General features: G+C 37.6%; 1 protein-coding gene across 1 annotated transcript; it reads right to left on the reverse strand.

The window, feature by feature from the left end:
- Positions 1-553: 553 nt before the first annotated feature.
- On the reverse strand, positions 554-14,699 carry ro60 (Ro60, Y RNA binding protein). The gene is made up of 9 exons (XM_077520836.1): positions 14,579-14,699; positions 11,785-12,391; positions 10,323-10,543; positions 5,716-5,862; positions 5,496-5,633; positions 5,307-5,423; positions 3,772-3,888; positions 3,500-3,646; positions 554-2,325 (listed from the first exon to the last, which is right to left on the reverse strand). Exons 2-9 carry the CDS (start codon positions 12,353-12,355, stop codon positions 2,173-2,175), a joined length of 1,611 nt encoding a protein of 536 aa, XP_077376962.1. The 5' UTR covers positions 12,356-12,391; positions 14,579-14,699; the 3' UTR covers positions 554-2,172.
- Between the last annotated feature and the right edge of the window lie 2,476 nt (positions 14,700-17,175).

The raw sequence follows: 17,175 nt of genomic DNA on the forward strand, positions 1-17,175 counted from the left end.
CCCTCGCAGGATGCCTGAATGAAAAAATATATACACAGCACTTTACATAAAGCAGTCATTAAAACATTATTCGAGCACTACTCTCCTTAATTTCAAATGCCACTATTTTTTCAATTTGTTATTTTTTATTTTATATTCAAAATATAAATTCTATATTCTATAACATTCCTTTTTTTATTTTCAACCTTTAGGATTAATTTATCATGTTGGCAGTTTTGTTTAGACAAATATAACAATAGCACCATGAATAGCTCATCAGTTTAATTATCCCAGCCATTTTCCATGCTTTTCATAATAACCATAATACCTTAAGTTCTTACATCAATAGCATTTTACTGCCAAAAACAGTGCTTTTAGGCATTTCATGTTTTCTTTTCGTTAGTGACATGATGCGCCCTAGCGTGTCCCAAGCATTTAAAGTTAAAAAAAAAAAAAAAAAAAAAAATTAAGAGAACGGGATGGGCTAATATTTTTTTCCTTACTAAACTCTCTCCACACACGCACGCACTTTTCCTTCAGAATGCTAACCCCCAACACACCCGCCAGGCCATAATTACTACGAACAACGTTTACAGTTTTATTAAACGTTGTGTAGAATATTTATTAGGCTTTTCACATTGGCAGCACATTGAAATAGTACGCAAGGTACACTGGAAGCATTGGGAAAATGTTTTTTTTTAAATAAACATTTTAATAAAGTATTTAATATCATTCATTATTACCTAGTTGTTTCAAACCCTCACGGTTCAAGGTTTGTGTAAACATGAAAATGGCATGACAGCATCATTGAACACAATGACTAATTAAAACTGAGTGTTGGCTGAAAACTTTGTTACATGGTCAGATGTTCATAATCACCAAAATATAGATGTGTCAAAATTGAGTGCATTTTGTCACGTTTTAGACTATAAAGTCAAAGCACGATGTTCTGTATCACAGAAAAGTATGCATTAATTCTTACTTTAATAGTTAAATTCTTTAATATTAAAGTACATTCAGGTTTTTCTCCCTTATGGGTAGTATATTTATGTTAGTAGGTATTCTCTCTTCCAAACATTATGCAACAGATTAAGCAGAGATAAACAGTTATTAAACAAACTACCATTGTTTTTTTTCTGGATAAATTACAGTTGAACCAAAAATATGATGCATACCGTAATTCTGACTAGCTCCAACATGCAGTAAACTGATTTAGCTTCATACACAGTTACACACAAATATGAAGAGGAAAAAACAAAGCAAAACATATCCAAAACACATCATTGCAAATAAGAGCACCAATGATATTCTTGTACAGCAAATATCTGACTAGGGGACATTAAACAATGGATTTGACATTGTGACAATAGGTCCCTTTTCATTCTACCAACAGGACGTGCACTTGATCTTATAGGAAGGCTAGAAATACAACAAATGTTTTGGGGGGGTGACAGATTCCAAACCCAATAAATAAATTTTTGGTACTTATACTGTCCAATAAAGAGAATGTGTAACTGATGGAATTGTAACTCAATATAAAGTCAAGTAAAACAAAAACAAAAAAATGGACTGTGGCGTAGCGCTTTCTACAGTATGTATGGCGATAGAGAAGCTGATGAAATGGCAGTGGAAGGTGGAATGGCCATTATTAACGAATGTGGAAACGGCAAATAGAAATACTGTTGATGCAAATTCGCAACAGAAAAATAAATGATGAGAGAAATGTAGCTGTTGTGTAAACCTTCAGCAAGGTTAGGACATAATGATGCCTTCCATGGAAACATTGTGCAATCAGTACAAAAGATGTAACTAACAGCCAATCAAAATTGAATTACATGAGATTGTGTACATCAAATGCTCACAAAATATCATCTGCCTTGATGCGGACAGCCCTTGAGTAGTATCACAGTGATCAAGCAGCGAATAAACAGATTAGTGTCGTCGCTTCAAACTTTAACAGCACAAAATGCAATCATGTTGTAATTGCATTTTCATGTTTGAGAAACATATGGACGTGAGAATTCAAGAGTGCTGTCCAGCCTGCTGGACACTTTGTCAGCAAGAAAATACATTAAAATGATGAATGTTGGATTAACTGCTTTTAAGCAAACACTATATTGTACATGGACCCTGTTTGTTGACTGTGTTGCTTCATGTTGCAGTCAAATGATGGCAGTCAGAGACTGAATACGTTCATATTAGGTCCTGTGCCAAGTTACGAATCACGGTAAAGGCTCCAAGGTCAAAGCCGCAGATGCTCAGTAGACCTCTGTCCTCTGTGTCAGCCATCGTGTGTCCTGTGGATGTCAGCCCGCACATCACCAACTTGGAATGGCATCCTGATTTCTGTCCAGACAATGCATATACAAATGACATACTGTATGGAGAAATAATTTATAAAAAAAATAAATAAATAAATAAAAAAAAATAAATAAAAAAAAAAAAATAAAATAAATAATAATAATAATAATAATAGCTTACAATAATAATAATAATAGACTAACAGTTTAATCACATTGACATATTTTGAGTTGTCATTATAGAAACTAAGTCAGAAGAAGAATAAGAAGAAAAAGAAAAAGGAGAAGGAGAAGAAGAAGGAGACGAAGGAGGAGTATGAGGAGAAGAAGGAGGAGGAGGTGAAGGAGGAGAAGAAAGGAGAAGGAGGAGTATGAGGAGAAGAGGGAAGAGGAGGAGAAGGAGAAGAAGGAGGAATATGAGGAGAAGAATAAGGAGAAGGGGGTGAAGAAGGAGTATGAGGAGAAGAAGGAGGAGAAGGAGAAGAAGGAGGAGTATGAGGAGAATGAGAAAGAAGAAGGAGGAGAAGGAGGAGGAGTAGGAAGAGAATGAGTAGGAGGAGAAGGAGGAGGAGAAAGGAGAAGGAGGAGTATGAGGAGAAGAAGGAAGAGGAGGAGAAGGAGAAGAAGGAGGAATATGAGGAGAAGAATAAGGAGAAGGCGGTGAAGAAGGAGTATGAGGAGAAGAAGGAGGAGGTGTATGAGGAGAAGGAGTATGAGAAGGAGAAGGAGGGGAAAGAGGAGAAGCAGGAATATGAGGAGTGTGAGGAAAAGAATAAGGAGGAGGTGAAGGAGTATGAGGAGTAGGAGGAGAAGAAGGAGGAATATGAGGAGTATGAGGAGAAGAATAAGAAAGAGGTGAAGGAATATGAGGAGAAGGAGGAGGAGAAGGAGGAGAAAGAGGAGAAGCAGGAATATGAGGAGTGTGAGGAAAAGAATAAGGAGGAGGTGAAGGAGTATGAGGAGAAGAAGGAGTAGGAGTAGAAGGAGAAGAAGGAGGAACATGAGGAGTATGAGGAGAAGAATAAGGAGAAGGAGGAGTAGAAGGAGAAGGAGGAGTAGGAAGAGGAGGAAGAGAAGAATAAGATGAAGAAGACGAAGAAGGAGAAGGAGTAGGAGGAGGAGAAGACGACGACGACAACAAAGAAGAAGAAAATTATGACGAAGAAGAAGAAGAAGAATAAGAAGAAGAAGAAGAAGAAGAAGAAGAAGAAGAAAGTTACTTGTCTGTGTTTCTTCAGTGCTTCCACCGGGCTCGCTGTGAAAGTCCACAATGGATTATTGGTTAAAATGATGAACACATCTACAGCTTTCCCATTCTCTGTGGCCCATATGATGGGAAGAGAACAGTCTGTGCTTCCTCCGGGGATCTGGAACATGCAATTAATTCCAAAGGTCAGAGTTCAAGAGCACGATATGGTCAGCAACATGGCCAGTGTGCTATAGAACTATGATTTTGTTACTAGCATAACACGAAGTGTTCTGTCTTTCCTACCTTTACTAGTTCATCAGTTGTTTGTGCAAGAGTCATGTCAGCTGATATAGAGCATAGCTCCAAAGCGCCTTCAGAGTAGGCCAGCACACGGGTATGTGCCTCTGTTCTCGCAAACACCTGGGGTGGATGCAAAGGTTAAAAGGGACATGGTGAGAACAGGTGTTTACCATCTCAAATAACAGCACAGACAATGAAAAGTAGTGGATGAGCAAGAGCAATTCCTTTGTTTTTATATTTAAGACATTTTGGGTTTCACACAAAAAGACAAAGTTGATAATCCATCTTTTAATTAATAGTATTTACATCTATTTGTGTTGGGAACAGGGTTATTATAGTTTTGGAATTTTCATTGTAGTTACTTTTTATTTCGTTTTGAGTTTTGTTTTTTTAAATCTAGTGTGTTTTAATTAGTTGTCAGGGTGATTGTGTTAGTTTTGATTAGTTTTAGTTATTTAAAATGCTTATTTTTAGATTAGTTTTAGTTAAGTATTAGTTTTCTTTTTTTAAACTGTGTATTACTTATACGCAATATTTAATAAACACCATGGTAAAAAAAAAAAAAAAAAAAAAAAAAAAAAAAAAAAAAAAAAAAAAAAGTAAAATTTCTTACCTAACGTTACATTTCAGCTGAGTTAAATGAAAAAGCAGGCGAGCCAAGTCATTGGAGCCAAAAGTAGGTAAATTTGTCACCTCGGAGCGATGTCATCTGACTGAAGGCACTTTTCTATTGGCTGCTGCTAGATGACATCACTTTTTTGTGACACACTTTCAAACATCTTTGAAATCATCCCCAAACGCTCATGTATTAATTACCAGACTAAAAGAAAGGACATTTTCGCTATAATTATAGTTTTGTAAACATAAAATATAGTTTCAGTTAGTTTTCGATTTTTAAAAAGTATTTTCGTTTTTAATTTTGAATATTAGTTTCTTCGTTAGTTTCTGTTAACTAAAATAACCTTGGTTGGGACAGAGCAACCTTTCTTTGACCCCACCTCGTTTTCAAGTGAGCAAAAGTACTGGAACATGTGACTAGTGGCTGTTTCTAGTTGCTCAGGCCTTTTCTAATTAAACAAATTTAATTAATTTGATCACAAACGGGCACATATCAAAACGCCAAAAAATCAAACTGATTTGTTCCTCCTACCATTTGGATTAATTGATTTGACTAATTATTCCGTATATTCAATCAATCCTCCCAAATTAATTCCTGATTTAAACACAGTCTACCCAGAAAAAAAAAATGTCTACTTTCGGTTTAGCATTTCATATTAACTTCCAATTTAAAAATCAGACACTTCAAATTTCTTCATGTGCTCGTCTTTCGATTAGCCACTAATAATATAAATGAAAATAGCATCATAGTGAAAGGAATTCTAGAGGAATACAAAGTATGACCACAGACCAACTCTTTGCATTGACTGCCTCTAAGGAAAGTCCCCCCCCCACACACACACACACAAAAAAACAAAAAAAACAAAAAACTGATGGCATACCAGATTTTTTTCCCCCCTTGTACAGTACACACATCTTACCATAGTAATAACTGCAGCAGCAACTGCAGTGCTGATTGCTGTTCCCGGGACAACGCTGCTCAGTGATGTGCTCACATCCACAGCCACAAGAAAGCTTTTACCAATTGGCTCAACATTCTACAAAAGAAGAAAAATGTTTATTGTTAGCTGATGCTTTTTGGATGTTGTTGATTCATTCATTCATCCTACCAAGAAACTCTTATAAAAGGCAACGTCCAGAGCTTTGAGGATGCTGCCATCTGCTGCCCATTTTGTTTTACCCTGATAGCCTTGACCTCTTTTGTAGTGTTCAGACGCCAAGAGTATGCTGAAAGGATGCAGCTTTGCCTAAAGGAAACAACACACTTGAAAAATGACAATCGTTGATACATTAAACATTTTTGTGCATGTGTAATTCCATAGTTCATACCTTCTTTAGTGCTGCCTCAGTCTGGATTCTCTCACACAGTGCTTGGGTTTCCGAAGCCCCAGGTTGAAGAACCTTTTTGGCTGTCATCTTCCCTAGAATCTGCAGAACTAATTGAAGTGGCATTTCCTTCAACAGTACCCTCCAAACCTACAAAAAAACAACGGGATTATCAAAAATGCACCAAAGCTGCACACGAAAATACAACAGGGTTTCTGCAGGTATCACCAAATCTCATTTAATGATTTTTTTTTAATGCAACCAATTAATGCCCACATCGTACTGTATGTAATCAGAAGCGCATATACACACACCACACACTCATATATGTAACCGGCTCTGGCAAAAGGGTCCTCATGCGGCCAAAAATCAAAATTGAGAAATTGAGAAAACAATTGACAAAGTTACAGCAGTTTTAATGTTGGAAGGTAGAAATCCCTAGTTTTGAGAAAAAGGGGTTTAAAGTTTTGGTACTTGCATCTTTCATAGCAAGCCGTACCTTAGGAAAAAGATATGAACCTGAAATTTTCCGGAACTGTGAAAATATCAGTGGAAAGTCAATTAGAAAAGTAGGCAAGGCCATCGTCCGAGATTTGAACCCTTTAACTCTTTCACTCCCAGCCATTTTCACAGAAGCAATCCCGTTCGCTCCCGGCTGTTTTACTGGATTTTGACTGATTTTGCAAGGCCCACAGAATATTGTGTTCTATTGCTATAAAAGCATGGAACCTATCAAAAGAAAGATTAAAGTATCTTCTTTCATCAGGAAAAAAAAGTATGTTTCTATCTATTTCCGTTTTGCAGCAATTAGCATTAGAAGAGAGCTAAGTTTCATCAGTTTTCACAAATCTATTCAAAATTGTAAGTAATTGAGCTTTTTTTCAACATGGGTCTGGTTGATCTCTTTTGCTCTGCTGCAACCTGCTGGCCATTTGTGCAATAACTACCATTTCTGCAACCGTTCTTTGCAGTTGAGAGGCTCCATCAAAGCCTTCTGTATGCTCTAGCATAAAAAAAAAACAACAAAAAACAAAAAGGTATAAATACGTCTTTGGGACACCTAAAACATTAAAAAAAAACATTTACACGTTATTGGGAGCAAATGAGTTAAATGTTTTAGAAGTTTGACCTCTCAAGAGATGAAATCAGCCTCAACTTTGAATATCACATTCAGCTGACAATTCAGCTTCTGAGACGTCAGCCAAAGTTTGGTTATTTTATTGTTGCTCCTTGTGGTATTTTCTTGCGTAAATGAGGTCATAATACCACAGTGGGAAATTTGATTTAATAATTTTGTCTCAATTAAAAGATCAGTTGCCATTTGATGTGGCCTGCGATAAGTGCTTTATTTATAACTTATCATGGATATGGTATCTCAAACGCTTTTGGTCATGTGAAGAAAATGAAAATGCGATGCTCACAGTTTTTGTTTGTTTGTTTTTTTCCCACCACCACACCCCAACTAATACACAAGGGACACTACACTATTGTATTTACAAGTCAATATAGCCTGTGTGCATTTTGGGGCGCAGTGTCATGGTGACTCTTTTGAGATGACCACTGCCATCATTTTTCATCTTCAATTTCACATTTCATGGCTCATTTTTCTGTTTTGTTCAAGTTATCCCACTTAAAAAAGCAAAAAAGTGAAGAAATGTGGACTGCTATTTGCGGAGCGGCAGACTTCATTTGTGAAGCATCGCTGAAGCGGCGTGTAATGGCGTCGTATGAAATTGTTTTGGTTGCTCTGTCCATCCATCCATGAGCAGATCCGCTTATCCTCACGTTTATATAAATCATTTGTGAATTACGTTTGAGGCTAGGAAATTTGGGTTGTTTTTCAACAGTTGCGCAAGATGTGGTGCTAGCTAGCAGCTATGCTAAAAGCACTCCCGCTAGTTACGATGCATACTGTCTAATAAAATAGTTGCTTATTTTTCATATACTTCTATTACAATTTTGACTTTTGTGCCGCTTGGAAATTAAAGTAGAGACCTCAAGGAGGCTATTTGTGGAGAAACCTCAAAATTGACAAATAATGTCCTTCTGTCTAATATTGTCCATACCTCTAGATTGATCTTCGCGACATGCGGACTATTTTGCCGAGCCGGTCACATATATGAATATCGTCGCTGCTATGTGAAAAACACTGATGTCCATTTTTTTTTTAAACGTTTACATTTTTGTGGATGCCTGCATTCAGTTTCATCCCAAAAAACATGAACAAGAAAAAAAATGACAAAAATGGACATAAGTGTTTTTCACATAGCAGCGGTGATACACTCTTTATATATTAGGGCTGTCAGTTTAGTTTTAGTTTATTCATTTTTTCCTTTCGGACACATTACAGTTTACATCAATCACATCACATCATTTGCAACATTGACATCCGAAAGAAGGGCTGACGGGTAGAAGCCGAAGCTTATTCGAGACCCGTCCCCATCGACCCATTACTATAACGCATCAATCATATACATTATTTAGAATAGTCATGAATTTTTATCGTTATCCATCCCATACTATCCCAGACACTGCTCGCTCAGTTCATCTTGAATGTCCGTGTGTCGATTGTGGCTAGTCCCAGTCATTTGGCACTGGTGAGTCGGTCCCCAGACGCCGCCAGCAAGCCCACCCCGCCAGGCGAGCAGCCAAGGCAAGCGCAATTCTTCTCTTTCACCAGTAGGGTCTTCGCTGACCTCGGATCAGCTTTCACACATGTTGTGCTTTCCAGAAGAGTAGATCGGCTTGCATTCGGCCCATTGCTTTCAAGCAATTTCAGCACTCGATTCTGGTCAGGTAGCACCACTGGTTGCTAGCATGTTGTGGATCTGATGACTCCTGTGCGCTGCCCAGCAGAGCGGCCCACGCCAGCTGCATTCCAGGAACCAGACCACCAACCCCCATTTTGCGTATTGACAGCAGATTCATTGGAGCCACAATACAGCCTTATCATGTAGCCTTGACTGTTAGAACAAATGTCCAAACGGAATTCGAGCCAGACAATATTTACATTCAAACGGGAACAGCAATACATGTTATCAATGCAGGTGTATAAACAAGAGTTAGCCTTGGCAAAGTCAGCAAATAATCATATACAACTCCAGCTTTGGGTAATTAGTGATGTTGTTGTTGTTGTTGTTGTTGTGATATTGTGAATTACTGTTGTCTCTCAAGCGCTGCCAATTCCTCAGCTCCTTTCACGATTTGTGTTTTTAGTTGACCAGAGTTATCTTTAGTTTGAATAAAAATTCGGCAGTCTTTTGTCCACGTGCTTTCGATAAGTCCATTCTTTCTCATTTGTCGAGCCTTTTTGGCGATGTCAGCATTTCGTTTGGTGAGGTTTTCGTTGATGTAGACATGTTTCCCACGAAGCTTGTGACGGTCTCTCAGAAGAGCAATCTTTTTCTTTCTGTCAACAAACCTGATCAGAACTGCCGGTGGTCGTGTCCCTCCAGTTGGAAGCGAAAAGCACATCTGAATGTGCGCAGGATCAACAGTTAATCCCAAATCTCTGAGTTGAAGTGTCACTTGCTGTTCCACAGTCTCGTTCCCTGAATATTGGTCAGAATCTTCTGTGCTCGTGCTAGCCGCAGCTCTCAAAGGGCCACGGCGCGGCTTGATCTTGATACCGGTGACTATCACATCGTTGATACGAAGATTTTGTTCCAAATCATCCACTTTTTGTTCCAAGGCAACAATGCGTCGATCTTTTTCCTGTGTCTCTTTCTTCAATTGCTGTATTTCCTGAAGAAGTGGCTCAATGCTCTTCTTCATTTCAAGTAATTCGGCAACCATTCCACTGAGTTTTTTAAGAGAAGATTTTATCTCCTCATTCTCGTCAGCTCTTTTTCCGCCAGGCATTCTGCAACAATGTAGTTAAAAATCCCAATGCAAAAATCAACAAGTAGTTAGATTCACGAGCGAGTGCAGGAGCAAGTACAGATGCGTCCTTCCTCAACAGATGCGTCCTTGAGTTGATTATAATATTTAATTTAATAATTGATCAAATGTTATATCTGTTCTAAATATACAAAAACATTGATCTCAAGTTGTTCATACTAAAAACAAATATGATTAGCAAATACAAAAGTGGTTGATCTTTTAGTTCACGGTACAGTAATTTTCCACTAAGTAATTCATTTAATTCAAGGTATTTGAAGTTAAAAGGATAAACAGTTCAAGGGTGTGAAATATTGTTTCATAAATTTGTGTTGAGCTAATTTTCTGCTACTAGGTTGCATTACTTTTTCATTTTGAACGCTGTTGAAAGGAACTCTTTTCAAAAAATTCAGAGGAATTTGTTTTTGGAACATGAACCACTTTGTTCATTGTAAATTACAACTAGTCACCAGTCCCCATAAATAAATACATATCTTTTTTTAAATCATATTTATTATTGCTAAAATGTGTTATAGTAACTCGAATGTCAATTCTTAATGCCTCTGGACATTGTATTTATTTATTTATTTATTTTAAATTGCCATTTAAGGCCTTAATTTTAGCTAAATCAAGTTAATTACTTTTAAGCAGTATAAGTTACTCAGAACACAATTAGTACTGAAAACTATTTTGAAGTAACAAGTATGCAATTCAGTGGAATAATGACTCACTAATTTGGACTTGAGGTGGTCGGTAAGAAGCTGCTCCCTCTCCAATTTATGCTCCTCAATCAAATTGATGACCTCCGTTTCATCGCAACTGTGCTTGACCTTCTCCACCACTTCAAGATATGAAAGCACTTTGACAACCTCCTCTGTGTTCTCTTTATCAGTATAGGCAACTTGGACCTCTTTCCAGCCTTTCGCAACATACTTGCTGATCAAGGCAATAGCTGAAAGAAACACAGACAAAGAACCTGTCTTACAAAAACAATCTCGGAAAGGTGCACAATTATTCTTGTCCAAAATGCAGGATTCTCAAAAATAACCTTGGGGGTTGTGGATGTGGTAGATGGGCACATGAAAACGCAGCTAAGGAATATCAGAAAAATGTTCTGTATGGCAAGCGCGTTCAACATTTCAAATAGGTGTGACTATATGTAATTACATTTTGAGTAGTTGGTGTTTGTCATAACAGAGTATGAGAAGGTAGGCCTGTGCAATTAATAGAAATACAATTACAATTTCAATTATTACACTCCACAATTACAAAATTTGCATAATTATGAAAAAAAAGAAAAGATTATTAATACTAATTTTTGAGTTGTTTACATTTATACATTTGCACTTTTTTTTATTTTAAAATAACTAATTTAATAAATGTTGTTTCATCTAAAACTTGCATAATTATACAGTTTCTATTTTTTTTTTTTTAAATTGGTCTTAATGTTTTTAAATGTGTAAACATTTTCTTGTTTTGTACCAAAAAATAAATGATCCTACTGCACAGTGCACAGGCTGCACTCCAACTTCAAGTTGTTGCCTAAATAAATAAAATTAATAATAATAATAATAATAATAATAATTATTATTATTATTATTATTATCATCATCATTATTATTATTATTGTGAATTCAGTTTGGTCCGAAAGGAACTTACATAATTATAGTATTTCTATTTTTTATGGTCTTAATATTTTTAAATGCTTAAACATTTTCTTGTTAATAATGCCAAAACAATCGTGATTATTATTTTGCCCATAATCAAGCAGCCGTAGACCAAAATAGTTGCACATGTGACCTTTTGTGAGTAAGAATTTAATCTGGTCAAGTTTTTTGAGTGATTATATACATTTTAATGGTAAATGTATTCCAAGTTGACATTTGAGCATTTCATCACGTGCCGTTGACTGAAAATGACATCACAGTTGCTCAGGTAACGACCAATCACGGCTCAGCTGTTTTCTGAAGCTGAGCCATGATTGGTCATTGCGTCGATAAATCTTCCATCATGCCACCAATACAAACTAGTTGAGGCAGACTCAACATCCCTATTGCATTTTGCCTCAATTGCTACAAATTGCGATTATTTCACAATCCATTTCAATCCAAAGCAAATTCTTAATAGGTAAAGTGATTATAGCGGTCATACCTAATACGTTAAGACAAGTATGATACATTTGCGTGACTTTACCTTCATTAGCTGGTTTGGTGTGAGATAGCCTGAGTACATCCCGGTGTGACCATCCTCCTCTCTGTTTACACGTTGTCACAACTGCAGCTAGACTCATGGCATCCTGCCCATTGTACCAGTCGGACACGGCTTTCCTCAGGGCACGTCCCCAAATTCCACACTTCATGTCCTCCTTCAATTCCTTCTTATATTGGATGAAAGAAAATAGATGGGCGGGATCCCGACAAATTTCTTTCACAGCTTGAAATGCTGCACGTTTGGTCGCCATCCCAGAGTGCTGGGAGCACAGCGCCAACGCAAATATTGAGGGATCAAGTCGGACAGCTCGCCCGTCTTGAGCAAACCTTTTGATTTCGTTCACCGCTTCAATACCTCGGCCCTCCTGAAGCATGGAAAGCAGGGCTTCTGCTCGCGCCGCGCCGAGATGAGCCTCCTCTGTGGCAGTGTATACGTCTCCCTCCGAGCCGTAGCACAGAAAGCGACGCAGTCTGACCTTGTCACTGACCTCCCAGTGAGAATTATCACCTGCTGCGTTCGACATATGGTTACGTGGACAAGATGGAGGTTCCATTTTCACTGAGTCATTCACTCGTCATTGAGTACAAACCTGAAAAAGTGAATGAGAAGTTCAATCAATCAATGTTCAGACCTTTCCTATACAGTGAGCTCCTTTTATTGGGGGTGTCATGTCATGTCCAAACAAATTGCTTAGTCAGAACTGTTGGGATAATATGCATTAGGGATGGGTGAGAATTGTTACCGGGTCTGTACCAGATGTAATCGGGCTGCCAGATCGTATCGGGGTCGCCTATCGATGACAACACGCTACAGGATTGGCTGGAAATTAGGGCTGCACAATATATCGAAAAAATATCGATATCGCGATATTGGCCCTTGCAATATGCCTATCGCAAAGGCATGCAATAAATTTTACATGGAATTTTATGCTTTTTATATGAATTTGACCAGTCAGATGCTAACTAAAATGTGCATCGCCATTCGATAGTTGAAAATTATCAAGACATAATTACAATTAATTAACTAAGATTACATGAAGGTTGCTTATTTTGCCACATGAAAAATGTTTTTCTTTCATTAGGTAATAAAAATGAAATTTCTTTAGGTACATGTTAAATATCGCAATAATATCGATATCACTATGTTCAGCAAGTATATCGCATATCGCATGTTTTTCCAATATCGTGCAGCCCTACTGGAAATTATCCTGTTGATGTTGAGACATTGGAAAGAATTTATTGTAATTTAAATAAAATGTATGGACGGAAATTGTAAAAACCTAATTAAATTGTGAGGGTGGAGTTCGCACTCCTGCTGAAACAGCCCATTTGAGAGTGCTGTTTGAGCTCATGTGATACAAACGCCCATAGGAAAGGGAAACATGGGTTGTTTATTTCACAGCTTTGGGGACTTATTCAGGCTATGGTAAGGCATACTAATGCCAAAACCCCCCCAAAAGTGAACATTTCATATGAGGGGACCTTTAATATTGAATAAATAATAAAATAGATTGAATAAATAATAAATGAGATAAAATACAAATAAGTAAATAAATATAAAAGAATGGAGAAGATAAAATTGCACATAATTACATCTTTAATATTTTCTTTCCAATGTTTTGACGGCAACATGATAATTTCCAGCCAATCCTGTAACGTGACATTATCGATAGGCGAAGCCGATACAATTTGGCAGCCCGACCACATGTAGTACCGACACCCGCCTTATTTGAGTTACTGGGTACTCGTGGAGGCTTGCGAAGTTGTGATATTGCTTTCGTGATTAGCAGCCAAGATAGACACACCCATTCAGTCAAAGATTTTACCATAAAAGTGCAATCAATTTATATACAGGTGTATTTTTCAACTATGCAAGGCACTTTTCCCAGCGACACTAATGCATTACTCCCAATCACGGTAAGTTGGCCAGTGTCCCTTTTATTAAACCTATAATGTACCACAATATAGGGTGTCCATTATCATCTTACCTGCGACTCTAATGAGCACAAACAGTATAGAAAATTGATGGACGGCAAAATTCACATGTTCATTAATTTACATACATCAATAAAACGCGCATATTTGTTTTCCATAATCTTGACATGAAATTGATCAAAAGGAGGAGAAATCAGTGCCCAACTAAAGGAGGAGCACATCAGTTGGTCCTGATGGCCAATTTAGGATTCTGCAAGCCTTGTTTGATTGTGTCTGTCACGACCCAACTTCAATGTCAACATCAACAGTTGGCCTCCATGCGTCGACAAAAATAGATTCAAGCCGATTAGCAGTCATGGTCACACACCGAGACAGATGCAGCCACAGCGAACAGTTGACAATAAACTTAATCAATGCGAAGCTGGCATACTATTTGTTCTTCATTACGCTATACAACATATATATTTTTCTAAGCTTCGTTTTGGTAACTAGGTTAAGATAGCTGTTTAAGTCATTCGAATCTGATCTCTTACCCGGTAGACATACATAGAACCCATCAATGGTGGCAAGTGAAAACATCAGTCAGATGGTAACAGTGATCCGAAGAATGAATTAGAAAAAAAAAGAAAAAAAATCTCCCGTGTAACCCAAACGGCAGTCCAAGGTTTGAACTTTCCTTGACTGGACCCCAAGATGGACTCGGGATTTGATGCTGGATTGGCAAAACGTGACTTTTGCTAACCTAGCTTGACTTGAATTCTGTTGACTTTGCTGCAAAATAACCCGTCTCTGTGTCACACACATCGTCGTCCAAAATGCCATGACCCAAAACACAAACTTACCGCAATAATTTCCCACTGGGTCGAACTTGTGCGGCTATCAACCAAGAGGCCTCCCTCTGTTTTGTGAGAGCGAACTGGGGGAAAGGCTGCAGTGGATGATGGGAAATGGAGTTCAATCAGTGGTCTTCTTTTTCTTCTTCGTTTCCGGCAGATTGGGCACGTCAAGAGCATTGCTGCCCTCCACTGGCCAATCGATTAAGCTCACACTAGTGTTGCTCAGGTACAGTGCTCCAAAACCAACTTTCCTATCAAATCTGGCGAGGCTCCCTAGTGTCCCAACATTATCCGCAAGATTATCCACCACAACTTCTCAATTCACTGAGCGCACCGGCCATAAAAGTTTTTTGTTTTTTTTTAATTTGGCAACAGTATCCTAAAACAGTTATTTTTCTTCACTCAGTAACAATAAAGTAGATCAGTGGGTCTCAAACTTATATTTGTTTTTATTTTTTATACACCAAGTAACATCAAAAAGACAAATATATTGTAATACAAAAGTGCAGTGGGCCTCAGCGTTAAGAAAAAAAAGCAAAGGTTTTATTTTTATTTAAAATTATTTTTAAATATTTTGTAAGCAACTGTAACATTCAATAAAGTTTGAACATTGTGCTTAATAAATAAATAAATAATGAATGAATGAATTCAAATATATTCCACTGGAAAAAAATGAATACAATTTTAACAAAATAAATGTGTGGAGAAAAAAAAAACAAAAAACTTCTAAATGATTAAATGCAAATATATTGTACCTAAATTTAAATGCAAGTAAACTGTGATGAACAAATACTGTATACTGTCATGGGGGGGAATAATATATATATATATATATATATATATATATATATATATAAATATAAATACAGTATTCATAAATTGAGCCCAGTGTAACATTATGCACTTTGAACATGTAACATGTGATTCTTTCGAGTGCCAATAGAGGTTAGTTATGCTCATACCCCTCAGACTTAAGGGTCCATATTATGCACAATTAACTTTATTTTGTTTTAGCCATGTTCAAATGTTAATTCTTCACCAAAAACACCCCAAAAGTGTGTTCCCCCCCCCCCCCCCCCCCCTCCATTCACCCATCATGTGCATTCCAGCTCATGCTCGCTCTCTAAGCAACCAGCCCCTCCCAACCCAAGCAAATGAGTGTGTCCTCACTTTGTGATGTAGATTAGTGAGGAGAGGACCCCCATACCTCAATGTTTATTCACTTGTGGTTTTTGCTGTCTGTTCGTTCATGTACCCCAGACAGTGTCCGAGTCTGTGCGGTGACAAAGATAAATGGGCGGTGTGCAGTGTATATTATGTCCCGACAGTATCACCTTATCGAAGCAATACAACCCCTAGCAAAATGTATGGAATCACCAGTCTTGGACGAGCACTCACTCAGACGTTTTATTCGGTAGATCAAACTCAGATAAGAAGCATGAAACAGTCAACAGCAACATCTTGGCTTTCAGAAACACAAAGATTTTAAGAAAAAACATTGTGCTGGTCAGTAAATGTTACTTTTATAGAGCAAGTGCAGGGAAATAAATATGGACTCACTCCATTCTGAGGAAAAAAAAAATATGGAATGACAAAGAAAAAACTATCAAAACACATCACTCGTATTTAGTTGCACCACCTCTGGCTTTTTATGACAGCTTGCAGTCTGAGGCATGGACTTGAGTGACAAACATTATTCTTCATCAATCTGGTGCCAACTCTCTTTGATTGCAGTTGCCAGATCATCTTTGCAGGTCGGAGCCTTGCTGTGGACCTTTTTTATTTTCAATCTACACCACGTCTTCAATTGGGTTGAGATCTGGGCTATTTGCAGGCCATGAAATTGACTGGATGCGTCTTTCTCCAATGAATACTTTCACAGTTTTTGCTCTGTGGCATGATGCATTGTCATCCTGGAAAATGATTTCATCATCCCCAAACATTTTTCAATTGAAGGGATAAGAAAGCTGTCCAAAATGTCAATGTAAACGTATGCAATTATTGAAGATTTAACCACAGCCATCTCCCCAGTGCCTTTGCCTGACATGCAGCCCCATATCATCAAGGACTGTGGGAATTTGGATGTTTTCTTTAGGCAGTCTTCTCTGTAAATCTCACTGGAACGGCACCAAAACAAAAGTTCCAGCGTCATCACCTTGTCCAATGCAGATTCGTGACTCATCACTGAAGATAACCTTCATCCAGTCATCCACAGTCCATGATTGCCTCTCCTTAGCCCATTGCAGTCTTGCTCTTTTTTTTGTTTAATGATGGTTTCCTTTTAGCTTTCCTGTATGTAAATCCTATTTCTCTAGTGTTCTCGTGCAGTGTTCTTTAACGCTGACTTAAAACCAAGTTAAACGGGAGCCAATGAAGACAAAGTTGATGTAAGTTGAGCATTTACTTCACAATTCTTCAAACAGGCCGGTGAAAACTGAAAATAATAATACAAAATAAATCACTTACTTTGAAAACAAATCCACTTTATAATATGCACAAAAATAGCAAACAATTTGCTCCTAAGCAAATTACTATTTCAAGGAAAGGTCATCGAATAGCCAGCAGAGGGCGCTAATGACTCACTTTACTCAACGCCATAGTCA

The sequence above is a fragment of the Festucalex cinctus genome, chromosome 1 (assembly GCF_051991245.1).
Source record: "Festucalex cinctus isolate MCC-2025b chromosome 1, RoL_Fcin_1.0, whole genome shotgun sequence".
Taxonomy (NCBI): domain Eukaryota; kingdom Metazoa; phylum Chordata; class Actinopteri; order Syngnathiformes; family Syngnathidae; genus Festucalex; species Festucalex cinctus.

Coding starts and splice junctions, on each gene's coding strand:
- ro60 (XM_077520836.1), bottom strand. CDS start 12,355: ATGGAACCTCCATCTTGTCCACGTAACCATATGTCGAACGCAGCAGGT. Junction 5,863..10,322: donor ACCACCTCAAGTCCAAATTA/GTGAGTCATTAT, acceptor GTTTTTTTGTAG/GTTTGGAGGGTACTGTTGAA. Junction 5,424..5,495: donor CCTTTTATAAGAGTTTCTTG/GTAGGATGAATG, acceptor CTTCTTTTGTAG/AATGTTGAGCCAATTGGTAA.